General features: G+C 40.8%; 1 protein-coding gene across 1 annotated transcript in view; it reads left to right on the forward strand.

Annotated features, from left to right (window-relative positions):
- The window catches only part of LOC138243427 (scavenger receptor cysteine-rich type 1 protein M130-like), a 359,441-nt gene that overhangs the window by 2,368 nt on the left and 339,138 nt on the right, over positions 1-17,935 (forward strand). Inside the window, exons 2-3 of the mRNA XM_069199028.1 lie at positions 998-1,116; positions 1,721-1,916. Of these exons, the coding sequence (XP_069055129.1) occupies positions 998-1,116; positions 1,721-1,916 (315 nt within the window). The remainder of the gene's footprint in view (positions 1-997; positions 1,117-1,720; positions 1,917-17,935) is intronic.

Genomic DNA, 17,935 nt, shown 5'->3' on the forward strand with positions numbered 1-17,935 from the left:
TGCAAAACTGATAGAGACATACCCCAAGCGACTTGCAGCTGTAATCGCAGCAAAAGGTGGCTCTACAAAGTATTAACGCAAGGGGGCCGAATAATTTTGCACGCCCCACTTTTCATTTTTTTATTAGTTAAAAAAGTTTCAAAAATCCAATAGATTTCGTTCCACTTCACAATTGTGTCCCACTTGTTGGTGATTCTTCACATAAAATAAAAAATTTATATCTTTATGTTTGAAGCCTGAAATGTGGCAAAAGGTTGAAAAGTTCAAGGGGGCCGAATACTTTCGCAAGGCACTGTAATGCCGAAAAGTGAATGAAAATCTACTTTCTATTCTAAACCTCCAACTAGGAGAGAATGCCTTTACCCTGAGGATTGCACAATAAAGGAAACCTGAAAATGTTTTAATGTTCTTAAATTACAAGACTGCAAGGTCTCTTAAACAAGGTTCACATTATTTAACTAGAATTTTATCTCCAGTTCTTCTTGTCTGACATGCCTCCTCTCTCTTCCTTCCTTCAGTTACCTCTCTCTTCTTTCTCTTTGTTTATATTTTATCCTGTGAATTTAGTCTGATGACAACTCTAATAAGGAGGTAATTTGAGTAAACCAAAAGATTCACTTTGTTCCTCTGTGCTTACCAGTTCTGCAGATATGTAAACTAATATTTTTGAGACTCCTAACTTTTTTTAAGAGTCAACGTTAGCTTGAATGACACCACTCCAGCCATAATGATATATATGTCTCTTTCCTAGCCCAGCACTCCCTCAGGCTAGATGAGGTAGGAGGTAATTGTATCAGCAGTGTTTATAGAAATTCACACCTGAAGAAGGCTCCACGGCCGAAACGTTGTGTTTTTTTTCTTCTTTTTTTCAGCATGGAATAAGCATGGAATAAACCTATTGTTCCTTTGCAGCCTACGCATGCTGATGCAGCTACCCACCTGAACTACTATGTTTATACGAATGTGTCTTTATCATTTGGTCCTGCCTCTCTCCTAGCCCAGCGCTCCTTAAGGCTGGTTGGAGCAGGAGGCGATTGTGCTGGGAGGCTGGAGGTTTATCACAATGGCTCCTGGGGGACAGTCTGCGATGACTCCTGGGACCTGGCAGACTCTCAGGTGGTGTGCAGGCAGCTCCGGTGTGGGACGGCCCTCAGTGCCCCAGTGCCAGCCTCCTTCAGCCAGGGAACTTGACCCATCTGGCTGGACGAGGTGGGCTGTATGGGGAACGAGTCGTCTCTGTGGGAGTGTCCTTCAGTAGGGTGGGGACAGCATGACTGTGGACACAAGGAGGATGTGAGAATCCTGTGTTCAGGTAAACGAATGAAAAAAAAAATCATCCATATTCTCGAATTCCACAACGTGGATATGGTTTGCATTTGGAGTGCTTAAATATATCCTATTGAGGAAAATTCAATGCAATACAGTTTAGTTTTATTTGTATTTTTTCAATGGACATTGTCACAAAGCAGCTTTACAGATTTCCCGGCCTGAACCAAGGCTCGAAAGGGGGAGCCTATCCTCCTCTGTTAATTAAAATGAACAGACATGGTGAAAAAGATAGTATTTTTATTTCAGTAATGTGTAGTGAGGTCCAGCAGTGTCTGGGATGTTCAGTAGTTTCCTTTGGTTGAAATTTCTCTGGGAAGTTGAGTTCGACACTAACTCCTCTGGCCGGGTGGAGCTGCGGTATGAGGGCCCCTGGGACCTGCAGGATGCCCAGGTGGTCTGCAGACAGCTGGGCTGTGGGGACGCAGTGAGTGCAGCAGTAGAGGCCTCATTCGGACCAGGGAGTGGCGCCATCTGGCTGGACGAGGTGAACTGCAGGGGCAGTGAGCTTCACCTGTGGGACTGCTGTCACTCTGGACTGAATCAGAGTGACTGTCGACACAAGGAGGATGCAGGGGTTACCTGTACAGGTGAGGAGAGTCTTAGAACTGTAGATGAACAAAGTGGGAGATTGATGGAGAAGATACACTGTTACACATATTCTATCACTGCTTAATATCTTAAGATCATCAGTCAGAAGATCGGGATGTTGTGTAGCCCTGTGTGTGTGAACAGCACTAGACTTTAATTCTGAGCAAGACACCATTCATCCTGCAATCCTACATTTGACCTCAAGGAACACATGTAAAGATTTTTAATTTATTAAGACCACTCTGGATTCAGCTTGCTATAAAACCAAAGACAAAATAATGACAGTTCTCGTATCTCTTTTACAGGTTTGTCAGAGCCAACATCCAGTCCAGCAACAGGTACAGGTGAACAGAAATCCTCCTTGTCAGTGATAACTCCTGTCTTTCTGTCTCTTCAGATTCCCAGTGTAGCTGTAATGTCTCCTCTCCTCTCTCAGGGTGAAGATCAGTGTTTTCAGATTCCCATTGCAGATCTAGTGCCTCTCTTTCCTCTACGCACCTGATCCTGAACCATCATAGCCCCATGTGGGAAATGGGGGAGGTGTCGTGGAAATTTAACTATCAAGGAAGCCACAAGAGAGAGTTCTCACCTGAGTAAGGTCTTTATTTCAATATTGCAATATTGGGAGCCCTGCTGCCACTTCGCAAAGTGCATCAGAGACTCAATTAGTTACAAGCAGTACAGGGTTTTTATAAGACGTTGCGCTGTAAAAAAAGTTCAGCACTTGGTCCCTTCTAAAACTTCCCCTTTCTCTAAAAGAAAACAAATTACCTCATAGAGCGAGAGAAAAACACTAGATTTGTTATTGAAAGTTTATCAGTTACTTTCAGCTAATTCTAATGACCCAGACAGCATATATTGTTTTGGTACATTGTCTTCTAAACTAACCTAAACAGTGTACTTTGTTGACGAACTGTTTTCTAAAATTCTGCACGTACTGTAGCATAGCAGTTATATCCTTGAAATATTATCTAAAAGCACCAATATATTTTTTTGCAAAGCTCTCTACATTTTTAAGAATCAATTAACTCATTAGATTTCCACTACAATTCCCTCCTTTTTATTCTTGAAAATGATTAAAAGTTAGATTCTTCATATGGACTCCCAGGAGGCTCCCATACTTCAGATTCTTCCGTTTTTATCAGAACATACTGATGCGCAAACATATTCATTATCATATTTCGAAGCATTGGAATAATACAAGTCGAACAGCAACACAAAAACAGGAAGACAAGTATCACAGCTACTATAATCGGTGTTAGTAACTTGAAAAAAAACATTCCCCCCGGCCCAAATAGTGATTCTAACCAAGAGAGAAAAGCAGGTGTATCTTTAATGCCTCTTTCTTTGTCCACCTTGTCTCTCAGTTCTTTCAAATGTTGAATAGCAAGCGTAAGATTTCCGTAATCATTGTCATTTGCTGGAATAAATGTGCAACAGGAGTCTCCTATTAAAGCACAGACTCCTCCAGATGCTGCATTTTGTAGGTCCAGCACGAACCTGTTCTGAAGTGCCATTAATCTAACTCCCCTTAATTCTTGTTTGATAGCGTCTAAGCCTTCTAACGTGATGTTAATAAACGAGTACATTTCATAGCGAGTAATTTGTAACCAGCGGGCATTAGCTACTGCCTGAATACTCAGTCCTGAGGAAAAAATCATTTCAGCTGCAGTAAATAGTCTATGGTCTTCTGGTACTTTAGAAATATCTGGACCATATCTGTCAGCCCAACTGAGAGCGCGTTTAACCCTTGACTCCCTCTGAAGGGGCTTCATTGAATTTAACAAGTAAGAGTTTACTGGGACAATGAGAATGGAGTGGTGTAGCGTGACTAGAGCACACACTCCTCTCCACTGGGGAGGAAGGCTATCATAAACTTCTGCACCACATTGCCAATACCAATCCATCAAAACCATAGTTCCATCAGATAAAGTATGGTTAGTAACCGTGGTGCTACAGCCTCCTGTTCTTCCTACTGAGGGGCCACGACCTTTATTCTCATAGCAATAAGAGTGATTAACCTTAGAAGGCAGGTAAACTGCTACGTTAACAGGAGAATCAGTCCAGGTAATGTGATTTTTTAGGTAATCCCACAAAGGAGGACATTCTGCTTTTTTACTGGTAACATTGAAGTGAATAGCAAAATGCACTGCTGGGTCTCTGGGAGAAACAAAGCCTAATGCTACTGTAGTAGACTTATTTATCTTCAGGCCGGCTGCATATGGATGCCCCTTTGAGTAGGTCAAATACGTTATGGTGAAGGTGGGAAAAGATCTAGGATCTGGCTTTGGAAATCCTGCCACTAGACTTATGCATTCAGAAATGTGACTATCAACTGGTCGGGGGAAAAGTTGCATGGCTGAGGCTGTAGAATGAGGCATCAAAGCACATACATAACAAGATGCATTAAATTTCTTTAACTGTACAGTATGATTTATAAATTTGTACCACAAATTACTCATATCCCCCTCATTATCAGTTTCATTCAGCCAGTTTGTATACAAAGAGGCTTCGCGTTTAGATTCCTCTTCTTTCTCGGTGGTGACAGGCCACATAAGAAGAAAAAAGGCTGTGCACATCAGTCCCAAGCAGGTCCCCATCTGTCCTTGTGGAGACATCACTCCTGCACTTTGCTCAGTTCGTTTGTGACCTTTTTACAGTGGGAAGCATGAATCCAGGGAACCCTTTCCGCGACTTTCACAGCAGTGGCAGTGGTCAGCAGCACCTGGTACGGTCCCCTCCACCTGAGTGAACACCACTTCTTTCTCCTGAAGTCTTTCACCAGAATCCAGTCTCCTGGCTGGAGGGTGTGGCAGAGGTCCTGGTCTGGTGCAGGCAGCGGAATGTGGCCTGGCCCTTAAATACATCAAGACCAATGGGAGGCACGTCAACCAATTCATTCCTGTCTCAGCCATCATTTTTGTTAGTTTATTCTTTATGGTCCCATTTATACGTTCCACTGCTCCTCTACTCTGAGGGTGGTACGAACAATGCTGTTTTAAATCAATGCCTAGGTATCTCTGAGTAACGAATGCGTGGCTCCAGTATCCAAAAAATTCCAAAACCCCGCACCAAGATGGAGATGATGTCCTTCTTAGGCTGCACAGGTTACTGTAGGGCGTGGATACCCGGGTATGCAAAACTAGCACAGCCATTGTCTGACATGGCACACACCTCAGGCCTGAATATGACTGACAGACGGGACACTGGGCTCGTGACTGCCCTGAACACAACACAGCGAAACGGAGAAGCGGCGGCGACAACTGGGACCTACCACCACCACCTCCACCTGAGGTAACCGTGAGCTCACCCTGGCAGGAGGAAAAAAGGGACTACAGAGGACAGAACATTCCATCTGTCAAAGCGTACATGAGTCCAAGAGCACCTCTCCTGGTCCCTGTTCATCCATTGTCTCCCCCTTTCTCAGGCAGAACCAGGACAACACCCCAGACACAGCTGCTGGGAGGTCTATCTGCCTCGCCCCTGGTCCTCCTGCTGCTGGGGGCTCTGCTGTTCGTGGTGCTGGCTCTGTTAGTGGGGCAGCTGATCCAGAACAGGAAGCTGAGGAAAGGTAGGTAGGGAACTCTCCATCCACATAGTGACCTCTAGTGGTCAGTTCTGTCACTCACATGGAACTGATATTTATATAATTACCGTTAGGAATAAACCTGGTAGAGAAAACCATTTGAAGTTTAAGAAAGATTATCAACAATTACAGATGGAGATATCAGGAAATTTGCAAATCCAGAAGCATAACATTTATGTGCTCAAATGTCCAAAGAAGGTTTAGTAGTCAATGTTTGATCTTGTACTCTGCTCCCTGCATGTTAACCCTGAGTGTCTGTTTCCTCACACAGCCCTATCTAAGGGAGCACTCGCCCCTTATCATGATGCCATCTATGAGGAAATAGAGTACAAACTGGCCAGAGAGGGAACCTACAGTGCCCCCAGGAGAGGTGAGTGGAGAGAGTCTTCAGGTGTGATTGATCTCCACCCTCTCTGAGGACTTAAAAATTGTAGAAAATCTAACCATCCTGGTTTCTGACTGGTTTTCTCAAGAGGTGTGTTAAGGTAGATAAAGAAAATGATCACATCACTATCCCTTGGCTGCCTTATAAAAAAAGTATTTTTTAGTTTTAAACCTGTAGAGTTTACTTTCTCAACTGGTGTCAAACTAAGTGAAGAAAATCAACACAGCACGATTCTGGATCTGCCTTATAGACACAAACTCACATCCTGGCTTCTCTTCCAGTAGAGGACAGTGTGGTTGCTGTCTGACTGCAGGTAATATTGATCTGTCCTCCTGTTCACAGGGAGATTCCTCTCTGATGAGCTGCCCTCTGGATACGATGATGTGGAGGACAGTGAGGGAGACCCAGTGCCAGGTGAGGGAAGATGGAGTCAGGGGGCTCAGTGTGGGAGTGAGGAGGTCTTCAGTCCAGTACTCACTCTCACCTCAAACCAGGACGCCATTTAGAGAACATATGTAGAAAATCCTGAATTATACAAATAGAACCACATGTGTTTGATACGTTATAAAGCCAGCTCTTCAGTGTTGCCTCACACTAGCCTTATCTCGGCAGATCACAGATGCTGAGCAAAACTATAGCTGGTCAATACTGGGGTAGTAAACAAGGTGCTGCTCTAATTGGTTTTGATAGAAAAGGAGACTGGGGAACAGCATGCTGTAAAAACTGCCTTTCAGATCAGATAAATCAGCGACCCTAGAGTTATAGCTTAACTATACTCCACAAAACATTTAAAATCACACTACAGTAACTTTGCAGCTCTATGGTCAAAGTAAGTCTGAGTCCGGAAGTGTAAATTCTCTGTCTCTCTGTGTGGTTCAGGAGACTCGATACCCTCTCTGAAAGAAGAGATCCCAGAGTACTATGATGATGCAGTAACTGTAGCTCAGAGCCCAGATGCATTGTCAGGTGGGTTACTTCAGTCCAGTCAAACGGGGGAAACTCTGCACCAATCTCAGTGAGTCTGACTCTCTCTTTGATCTCAGCCTCTGAATATGGAGTCTGTGTTATCCTTCACCAGTCACATGAGTCTGACTCTTTCTCTGTGATCTCAGCCCTGCACACTCAGTCTGCTCCTCTTCAGTTGCTCATAGTGTCCACATCACCACTCTCTCCAAATACAACCAACCTTTCTCTCCCCTGATGTCCTTCAACATCTTATTTTAACATTTAGGAATTGTTTGAAATATATCACTGAGGTGAATAGGATTAGAAATCAGGTTCCCTGATCTCCCGTACTTGTCTGGAGTTTTAGTTCCTTTGTGATATTAAGTTAATCAGTGTGTTCTGAGGAGCTCCAGCAGTCCGGTGCTCTAGATGGCTCAGTGCTCTGATATGTGTCACTGAATCTGTGCTCTTTGTGGTTCAGGAGAGAAGATGTCCCCTGTGACAGAAGAGGCCCCAGAGTACTATGATGATGCTGTAACTGTACCTCAGAGCCCAGATGCCTTGTCAGGTGAGTTATTTCAGTCCAGTCCCATAGAGAAACCCTGTACCAATCCCAGTGAGTCTGACTCTCTCCTCTCACTGTGCACTGCACAGTACATCACACTGAGTCTGGATTTTGGGGCTCACATTACTGCTCTCTGTCCAAATATATTCATACGACAAAATCTAGGATTAATTTTAAATTTATGACAGAAATGAATAGGAGAGGAAATCAGGTTCCCTGATCACCTGTACTTAAGAGTCTGGTGTTTTAGTCATAACATGATGTTTAGTTAATCAGTGTGTTATGATGAGCTCCAGCAGTCCTGCGCTTTAGATGAAACAGTGTTTTGATGACTGATAGTGACATTGTGCTCTGTGTGCTTTAGGAGAGCTAATGTCTTCTGTGAAAGAAGAGGCTCCAGAGTACTATGATGATGCCATCACTGTGCTCCAGAGTCCAGACACTGTGTCAGGTGAATTATTATTAATAAGATTGAGTACACCCTGTACCAGCCTGCTTTAACCTTTGTCGTTAGAAATTAGTCTTGACCTAATTTCACATCTGCAAATAAATACTAACTGGAAGAGAAGAGATCTCTGACAGGCCAGTCTGTGTCAGAATGACAGAGACATTACTGACCTGCTCTTCTGTTCACAGGGAGACTCCTCTTTGATGATACACAATCTGGGTACAGTCATGTGGGGGACAGTGAGGGAGACCCCGCTTCAGGTAAAGGGGGCTTCAGCCAGGGGGCTCAGTGTGGGCAAGGTGGTTCAGTAATGGGGAAGGTGACTCCCAGTAATCCATGTCAGTGCCACTCTCATTCAAGATAAGGGGGCATCAGGCATTTTGGGATCAATATTCGCCAGTACAGGCTGAGAGACTGTACTGGTACAAGGTTAGACTTCATAGATCAGAGTCTCATTGAAACCCAAATACTGACATACCCAGCCAATCAGATGTTTGAGGTTGATCAGCTGCTGATCTATTATGAGAGAGTGAGGTCTGGGCAGAGCAAAGCTCTGGATTCCCCAAGACCAGGAATTCTGTTCTCTGACTGCAAAAAGAATGAGTCCAGAAAATACTGTCAAAGTATTTCTTCACTGTGGTTTTAGAGCACTGGAACTTCATAAGCATAAGTGAAATCTGCACTGAACCATCAACTCTTCCTAAAAAATACAATTTGATTTAAAAAATGTCCTATTCAAGGCTTTTGACTAAATGATTGTAACAACTGTTCTGTATATTGATTTTGTAGCATCCAGGTTCATAAAGAGAGAAATTTAACTGTAGGTCGTATTCTCTTTGATTTTTAAAAAAGCGGCTACTGTATATCTCTTCTTTTGGCCTGTGTAGGTGTTCTGTAAAAGTTAAATACTTGGTGACACTTTGTAGTTTCTCTGGGTGGTTAGGAAGTAGTTGCCTAAATTTGTACAATTCATGTGTGCTGTACATTTCTTCTGTGTGTTGTTTAGTGTGAGTATTGTCATTGTTAACAAATATTTAACTCATTGTGTCTGAAATATTACTTGTTTTCCCAAAGCTGTACCAAAGAACAAAGAACTAATCTGCCTTTAACTATACCAAAAGCTTGGGTATATTCTTAGCAAAATTTTAACAATTTTTACAAGGTGGGGGCTATGATTTTTTTAATTATTAATTTATCTACTCTGTCATTTCTGATATTCACCATTTTCATAACCCCTATTTGTAATTTGTAATATTATTTCAATACCTGATTCATTTGACAAACCGTATTTCAAGTATTAATTTTGTGATACTTTCTATTTCTAGCATTGTTTATAGGCAATTAATTCCTATAGATTTTAAAATCGCACATATACAATTAAAAAAATGCATACTGTACCCGTGATTAAAAATTGATGGGTCCAATTTTAATGACTTGCTAAACCAAAAATATCAGCTTAGAGTGTCGTCCCTGTCCATCAGTTGTCCACTGCCTGTCTCTGACTCTGTGTCTCTGTTTCAGGTGTCCCCCACACTGGCCCTGGAGTGGACAGGGTCCTGCCCACACTGCCCTCTGAGTCTCTGCCCCTGACAGGGCTGACTACGATGATGTTGGGGACGAGTCTCAGGGAGAGGATGGGTGCTGTGAGACTGACAGGGCTGTCTGGGAGAAGCTCCTCCTGCACGTCTAGACACAGAAGAGCTCCACCAACAGAGTCACGCAGTCTTACAGCAGCTCTGAGCACTGAGACTGTCTGACACTGTCTGTGACCTGAGTCCACTTCACTCCACTGTTTCCACACTGACACTGTCTGTGACCTGAGTCCACTTCATTCCACTGTTTCCACACTGACACTGTCTGTGACCTGAGTTCACTTCACTCCACTGTTTCCACACTGTACTCGGTGTCTGTGTCTACAGCACCTGCAGCTTGTGTTTTAGAAAAGGGAGGCTTGAACATCCCATTTCTGCTCAGTCTTTCTTTTTTTATATTTTGATGTTTTAGAAATTAGAAATAAAACCATTCATTGATGTTCAATTCTGAATGTACCACTTTTGATGGTAACATTTTTTTATAAATGTTATTAAAAAGATGTTTTGCAATAAACTTTTTAAAACCATTTTTATCTGCGTGTTATTTTTAATGTATGATATTAAAAGTATCAATAAAAAATTAAGGAGCCCTTGGCCACTCACAATGATAATATCCACCTCACAGGAAAGAGGAAATGTAAATGTTTATCAACTTAGTCATATAAATTGATCTACACAAAGGACACTGTAGACAAAACCAGACACAACATGAGACAACCTGGTATTAAAATTTCCCTACAAGAAGGCACAGAATCCCAAAATCTAAAACTTCAGAAATGTTATAACTACAGACATCTACTAAAGCATCTGGATTCAAATGACAGGAACACAGGAGAGTTAAAAGTTTGCTCAAACAATACACACTTTGATAGGTGTGACAAACTGACATTACAAAACTCATGATCATGAAAGAACGAGCCTTTTAAGCTCACTTCCTAAAATAATATCAGAATGTTTTAGGAGTTTAGGAGGAAACTGGAGCACCTGGAGGAAACTTATGGAAACATGGGGGACAACTTACAAACTCCACACAGATAGCGCACAGGTCAGGAATGAAACACAGAGCTCCAGCACTGCATGGTAGCAATGTTAACCATGGTGCCACCTGTAAAATAAATATAATTTGTGAAACACTAAGAGATTGTGTAAAACAATATTCTATATACTTTCACTCTGGATCTTTAACAATGTATTAAACCTTTTATGTTAGGTTGCCTGGTTTTGGGGAATTTTCCAAATTAAATGAAATTAGCAATTATTAACAGAATGTATTTCTACATATCAACACTATAATAAAATATGCAAAATATTATTGAATGATTTGAGTTCTATAATACTGATACAGTAATTGTGTTTGAAATGGTGTTTTCAGTCCTGTTACTGTTATTTACAGATGTTTTTAGCACCAAAACCAGAAAATAACAGTTCAGTCTTTCCCACTTCAATCTGCATCTCTCCACTATATTCTCACCAGTGAGGAAGTTAAAGACTGGCTTCATACAAGTCACCCCACTGACCTGACATCTCCAGTTTTGTGTCCATTTCTTCTTTTATTGTTCCAGTCACTTCACAATAAAGCAACTCAGACCACTTGTATCCGCTTCCAGGAAGTAAGGACACGTATTTGCAAGAGTTTCAATTCTTAGTAAAAGCTCTAAAACACCTTCTATGCCGCACAGTGAGCAATCATGCCCTCTTCCTAAGAGGATAGAAAAATAGATAGAAAATCAATTACTAAAACCATTTTGTCCACTTCCAGAGAGCCCACACACTTAATTGGGAGGGTTTCAATTCAGAGTAGGAAAAAAAATCTCTAAATTAAATTTTTATGCTGCACAGAGAGCACTTTCTTCTGTATGGCCAGTTAGCTCAGTTGGTTAGAGTGTGGTGCTAATAACACCAAGATTGCTTGTTCCTATACGGGCGAGGAGAGCTCCTTCTCTTCTGCCAAAACCCTTTGATCTTTCTTTCCATGGTGAAATATGATGCAAAGATACCACTTACTATAGATAGATGATTGTGTTGCAGGTGAAGAGGAAAGTGCTAAAATATTTAAAATCTCATATGTGAAGAAAAGATAGAGTGTCACTATTTGCATAAGTGAGGCTTTTAAATAATCTTTTGGAAAGACACTCAAATCCAGCCTATTAAGTCTCAGGACCAGATGATTGGCTCAATACCCAGGTGAAGATAGTCAATCAGAGAACTTAGATATAAAAAGTGTGTCTGAGTGGAAGTTTATTAGTCTTTTAAGACAGGAATTTGGGTCTCAAGTCCTTTATGGGGTGGGATGTGTCTCACTTCTGTGCTCAAATCCCAAGATTACACTCAAAGTGAGGATGAAGTGTGTTGCGGTAAATGTGATGTCAGATCAACTGCTTTTCCAGAAGCCAATGTGATATAAATTAAAGTTTTCATTTGACCGAGGATCATCGTGTGCTGAAATTGGTCCTGGAGAAGTGCATACTGTATGGCAGAAGGTTTGTGCTGTTTATAATAATAATAATAATAATAATAATTGCTTACACTTATATAGCGCTTTTTCTGGACACTCCACTCAAAGCGCTTTACAAGTAATGGGGATCCCCTCCACCACCACCAATGTGCAGCATCCACCTGGATATACTGTGTCAGAGTGGCCAATAGCTCCCTGTTGTTATTACAATATTTTAGATAACTAAATATTTCTTGTGCATCACTGTTCTTATAGTAGTAAAAAGTAGACGTTTTGCTATGAGAAGCTGGAATGGGTTCATGGAATGACAGTGTGACAAGCCTTGGAAAAGTGTGCCCATCTTCAAGCAATCAAATCCTATGATTAAATGATGTTCCAGCAAAAGTGCTCTGTTTTACTAAGTCATTATTTCTATGTCTTGTAGAGAAATAGGTGTTTCTATCGGTTCAGGTATAGAACACAAACACCCATTATAAGCAATTGAGCATTCATAATCCTGAATTTTAAACCCACGGAATATTTATACTTTGTATAAGTATTTGTGAATATTAGAGCTTTTAAAAAATGTTTTAACAAATTGTGTGAGCATTTTCTGTTACATCACTTTATTGTTTTGTGCATTCTGCTGACTTTTGAAAATATATATTTTTATAAAAATATTGTTGTCTTTTGAATGTATTTCTAAATGATTGTTTTTAATATAAATTGCATAAAACACAAACAACACCCATGATAAGAAATTAATAATTGATCATTCATTTTAAACTTTTTTACCGTATTAAATTATGCTAAGATTTTTTAACATACTGTTAGTATATCACTTTTTATCAAGTGTGCTTTAAATCTTTCGCTACACCATTGATATTCAGTTACACCTATTTAAAGGTATGTTGTACAAAAATATTAACCGTTTTATTATTTTTGCACATTACTAAGATTTCCAACATACTGTACACATGCTATCTCATTCCTGCGTAGAAACGGCTGTGATCTCAGAAAACCGGAAAATCCTGACATTGTACTTCAACTGACTCTCAGTAAGTGATCCGGGTGCCAGCTAGCTCTCTAACAAGCGCGCTGTAGCGACAGAAATTACACTTTGCCTGCGTTATGCACGAAATGACGAGGCTGCATGCTCCCATATGGTCTAGCGGTTAGTGTTCTTCAATTTCAGCAGGGTGACCCGGGTAATACTTTAAGAAATTTATTTCTTGTATTGCCTGCTGCCTCTTGGCATTTTGCCAGTATCGGACACAGAAAACACAATGAGGACCTTCCGACGTTATATGCGTATCTGTTACTGTGTGAAAGAATTAAGCGCTTTTGATAACAACCATTAATTTCAATGACTACTGACATTTGCTCTGTTTTGAATAGTCAACACACCACACCGTGAGAGACACTAGAATCCTGATCACCACATAATTATAAGCCAGCTACCTCTTCAAAGTGACGACAGCAGAACCAATCAGGCGTCGGTGTCTGACTAACTCAATCGGTAGAGCCTGAGACTCTTAATCCCAGCGTCGTGGTTTCCAGCCCCTGTTGGGCACAGTGTATGTCATTTTCTTACACAAGGTTCCCCTCATCTTTAATCACCTTAAGTTACCTAGCACTAAATAGCAATGCATGTATTTGGTCCAGCTAAAGATTATCAAGAAGCAAATCTCTTTCCTTGCTTTAGTAGATGAATCAAGGACTCTGCTCTCAATGTATTTTCACCAGGCACTTGGGCAGATGAACGCAGTTAATACGTGCCACATTATAGTATGAAATTGCTTGAGCAAAACATTGTTCATTATCGCAACCATTATTGGTAGCTTAGTTCCTCTCTATTTTTTATACAGTAGTTTCTTTAAAAAAAACATGCCTGTCAGAAGGCCAAAGAAACAAGGTGAACGCGATAACCACCACGCTACGAAAACGACAGTACATCCTACTCCCAGAGCAGGATTGGAGACTCCACATTCTACAGCTCTCTAGCAATAGAGTTCCGACTAGAGAAATGGGGATAACCTCCTCTTCAGGATGTGGAAATATATTTACCGAGTCCTTTTTTTGAAGGTCAGCACTCTCTGCCAGTCACTCCTCCCCTCCTCTCTTAACACACCAAAGCGATGACTATTATTACACGTTTTTGCACTCCGCATGCTGTTTTACAGGGCTCTCTTCTGCGCTGAGCTGCTCCTTTGAAATCCAAAAGGCAACAGACGCGCTCCTATACCCGAAGTCGAACCCAGTTCGCCTGGGTGCCGGCGGTTTAGAGATTACAAATAATTTAAAAATACATTAAAATGCTAATAATATGTAACAAAATGTTTAAAAAAACACGTTAACAAGACTGCAGACAGTTTTTGAAAAGGAGCTCTGTAAAATTCACAAATACTAAGACAAGGTATGAATACTCCATGGGTTTAAAATTCAGGAATATGAATAATTTCAAATTTGTAATTTGTTTACAATTGGAATTTTTATGGTTCGTATGATTTAGCGACTTTTTTACAATATGTAAAATAAAACAGTACAGCTAAATAAGAAAGCCTTAGAGCCACAGAGGAAAAAAAACTGCGTTTAAAGTTATTTTAAAGACGAGATAATATTGCACCATAAACTCAAATGTTTGTCCTCTTTGTGGCGCTTGCTTTTTGTTGCTTTAGCTAATTTCATGCAGTTTATTTCCGACCCATGACGTAAAGAGCTTGTGTATTTACGACAAAAAGCAGGGCAACAATTTTCATCGGTCTTATTGAAACTGTTAAAAAGTAAAGTGACATCCTGTGTCCAAAATCCTGAGGTGACTTTCTTCCTGTCTTGTCATACAGAATGTATCATTAAGGACAATCACATAGGGCTTGATTTTGTTAAATGCAAGTACAGTATTTATTTCCTATCTTGGAACCACTTGTTTTTCAAGAAATTCAAACAATTTGTGAAATATGAAATAGAAATCTTGCTTATCGGTGCAGGAGAAATACTGCCAGTTGGCAAGAAAACGACAGCATTTTTTTTCTTTAACCAAAAACCTGCATAGGGAGATGTAGAACAAAAATCCGATTGAGACGTTTTCATTGGGGAGGAGGGTTGTGAAAGGGCAAAAAAATGTATCTGTTCCGTTACGAACGGCGAAGGTCGCAGGTGATTCACTCCTCTTGACTAGGTGGCGCTAGGAGGTGCAGTTAAGTTTATATCCGGCTGCAGAAACTCCTCTTTCTCAGCTCCGCTTCTCGGTTGTCTTGAAGCCGCATCCGCGCTAAAGAATGACGTCATCATACTGCGCGACACAGCATGTATTTCACACACGTGTGGGTGACTGAATCTTTTTCTTATCATTATTCATTATTATTTTTTAAAGACTTCAGGTTCTGAATATGTAACGTCTCGTCGGCTGTGTTCATGCTTGAACAGAACAGGATCTGTGAAGAATAAAAATAAAGAAGCTATTCTGTTTAAACTTCGGAAGTGAGCCTTTGTTTCTGACCGACTCTGAAGAAGGATGGCGGAGTGCTTGTTAAATCTGCAAACCCAGCTTGACTCTTTCATGCAGGTTTTGCTCAAATCGATCGTGTATGAAGTTTCAGAAGTTTTCCGAAACAGGATTTCTGACTCTGAGGACGAGTTTCAAGACAAACTCCGCAGCGTCTCCCAGATTCTGGTGAGACGGGCCGTATTTAAAATCACACAGTGTGTGGAGGACAGTGTCGGGAGTGAAATGGCGCAGCTGAAGAAGGAAAACGAGAGCCTGAAGTGGAGATTTCAGCTGTGGGAGAAGGATTCGGGAGCAAGAGGAGATCAGGGACAGACAGATCGTGTTGGACACACGCTTCTCTGTGAAGTCACTGCAGAAATAAAAGAAGAAATGTTGTCAGGTCAGTGTGGTGACTTGTATGAAGTCAGAGTGTGTGTGTGTGTTAAAAACCAGTGTATATAACTGACTCACTGGTGAGATTTTTTAAATAACAAACTTTATTTTAAAGAAAACATCTCACAATAGTGAACATTCTCATTCTCATTATCAGTACGCATTCTAACAAAGTATCTAACAAAGTAACAAAGTATCAAACTGTCATCAAATAAACTTTCCGAAAGAGGTGAGAGTATAGTGGAGAGATGCAGAGTGACGTGGGAAAGACTTGTGTGATGTAGCAACGGGATTCTTTATTGGAAACTGAACTGTTTTGTCCGGTTACGGTGCTGAAAACACCTCGTTCACATTCAGCAATTGTTCCACTGAATCAATTTGTAATCCAACGTCATTAGGAAACAACATTTATAAATATTGTATTCACGTTGTATCGGACTAGATTTTTTTTATTTAAACTAATGATTGTGTAAATAAAAATTATTTTGATTGGTTTAGATATTACCGTCCTCCAGGGTCTGTGTCTGTATTAACTCCTCTGGAATATTAATCCGGTGTGTCTGTATTAACCTCTCTCTCTCTCTCTAAGTGCATTGTTTATGTACTGTGTAGTAAGTGTGTGTGAATCAACCCCTCTCTCTCTCAGTGCAGTGTTAATGTACTGTAGTGTCCAGAAAGTGTCTGTATTAACCTCTCTCTCATTGCAGTGTTTATATGCTGTAGTGTCCAGTCAATGTGTCCGTGTTCACCCCTCTCTCAGTGCAGTGTTAATGCATTGTAGTGTTAAGTCTGTATGTATGTATTAACCTGCCTCTCTCTGTGCAGTTTTAAACTACTGTAATGTGTGGTCAGTGTGTCTGTATTAATTCCTCTCTTTCTCAATGCAGTGTTAATGTACTGTAGTGTCCAGTCAGTGTGTTTGTATTTATCCCCCTCTCTCTGAGCACTGTTAATGTACGGTCTGTATAAATGCCTCTGTCTCAGTGTAGTGTTAATGTACTGTAGTGTCAAGTCAGCATGTCTGTATAAACCCCTTTCAGTGCAGTGCAGTGCTAATATGCTGCAGTGTCCAGTCAGTATGTATCTATTAACACCTCTCTGTCAGTGCAGTGTTAATGTACTGTTATGTCCAATCATTGTCTGTATTTACCTCTCTCTCTCAGTGCATTGTTAATGTGCTGTAGTGTCCAGTCAGTGTCTGTATTAACCCCTCTCTCTCAGTATAATGTTAATGCACTGTAGTGTCCAGTTATTCAGTGTGTCTGTATTAACCCCTTTCTCTCTCAGTGCAGTGTTAATGTACTGTAGTGTCCAGTCAATGTGTCTGTATTAACCCCTCTCTCTCAGTGCACTGTTAAAGTAAATGTAACGTGATTGTGATATTATTACAGTAGACTTACTTTTTACATGGTAGTTAGGGTTTTGACAAAGCTAAATCAGAACACCCCCTTATTCCGTTATGTTTAAACAACCCAAATTGATTGTCAGTGTACTAGTACGCATGTGTGTGGTTTAAAGCTTTTTAGATCACATGGCCTCAGCTATCACTACTTTGCTGATGATACTCAAATATACATTCATACCAAACCTGACGCTGATGTGTCTGTCTCTATTCTATTTAGTTGCATCTCCCATATAAAATCTTGGATGACTCAAAATGTCCTTCATCTTAACTGTGACAAAACTGAAGTCATGCTTATTGGCACCACCCATCAACTTTATAAAACCAATGCTGTAACTCTATCTGTAGATAATCTTATACTTGAGCTTCAGTCTATATTGAAAAACTTAGGGATGCTATTTGACGTTTGACCCATATGTGCAGCAAAAATATTGCTCCACTACGCCCTATGTTATCACTAACTGTGGCTGAAAAGTGTTGTCTAATCTTGAATCAACTACTGTAATGCTGTACTCTCTGGAGATTCTAAATCCACATTGAACAAACTCCAGTATGTCCATAATTCGGCAGCCAGAATCCTGACCAGGTCTAGAAGAAGTGTTCACATTATTCCTATCCTGGAGTCCTTGCACTGGCTTCCTGTCAAGTTGCATGTCGACTTAACAATCCTCCTGCTCACCTATAAGGCTCTCCATGGCTTGGCACCTCAGTACCTGTCTGGTTTATCACCCTACTCCCCACGTCACAACCTTCACTCTTCTAATTGTGGTCTCCTATCTGT

Source organism: Lepisosteus oculatus, chromosome 14 (assembly GCF_040954835.1).
Source record: "Lepisosteus oculatus isolate fLepOcu1 chromosome 14, fLepOcu1.hap2, whole genome shotgun sequence".
NCBI lineage: Eukaryota > Metazoa > Chordata > Actinopteri > Semionotiformes > Lepisosteidae > Lepisosteus > Lepisosteus oculatus.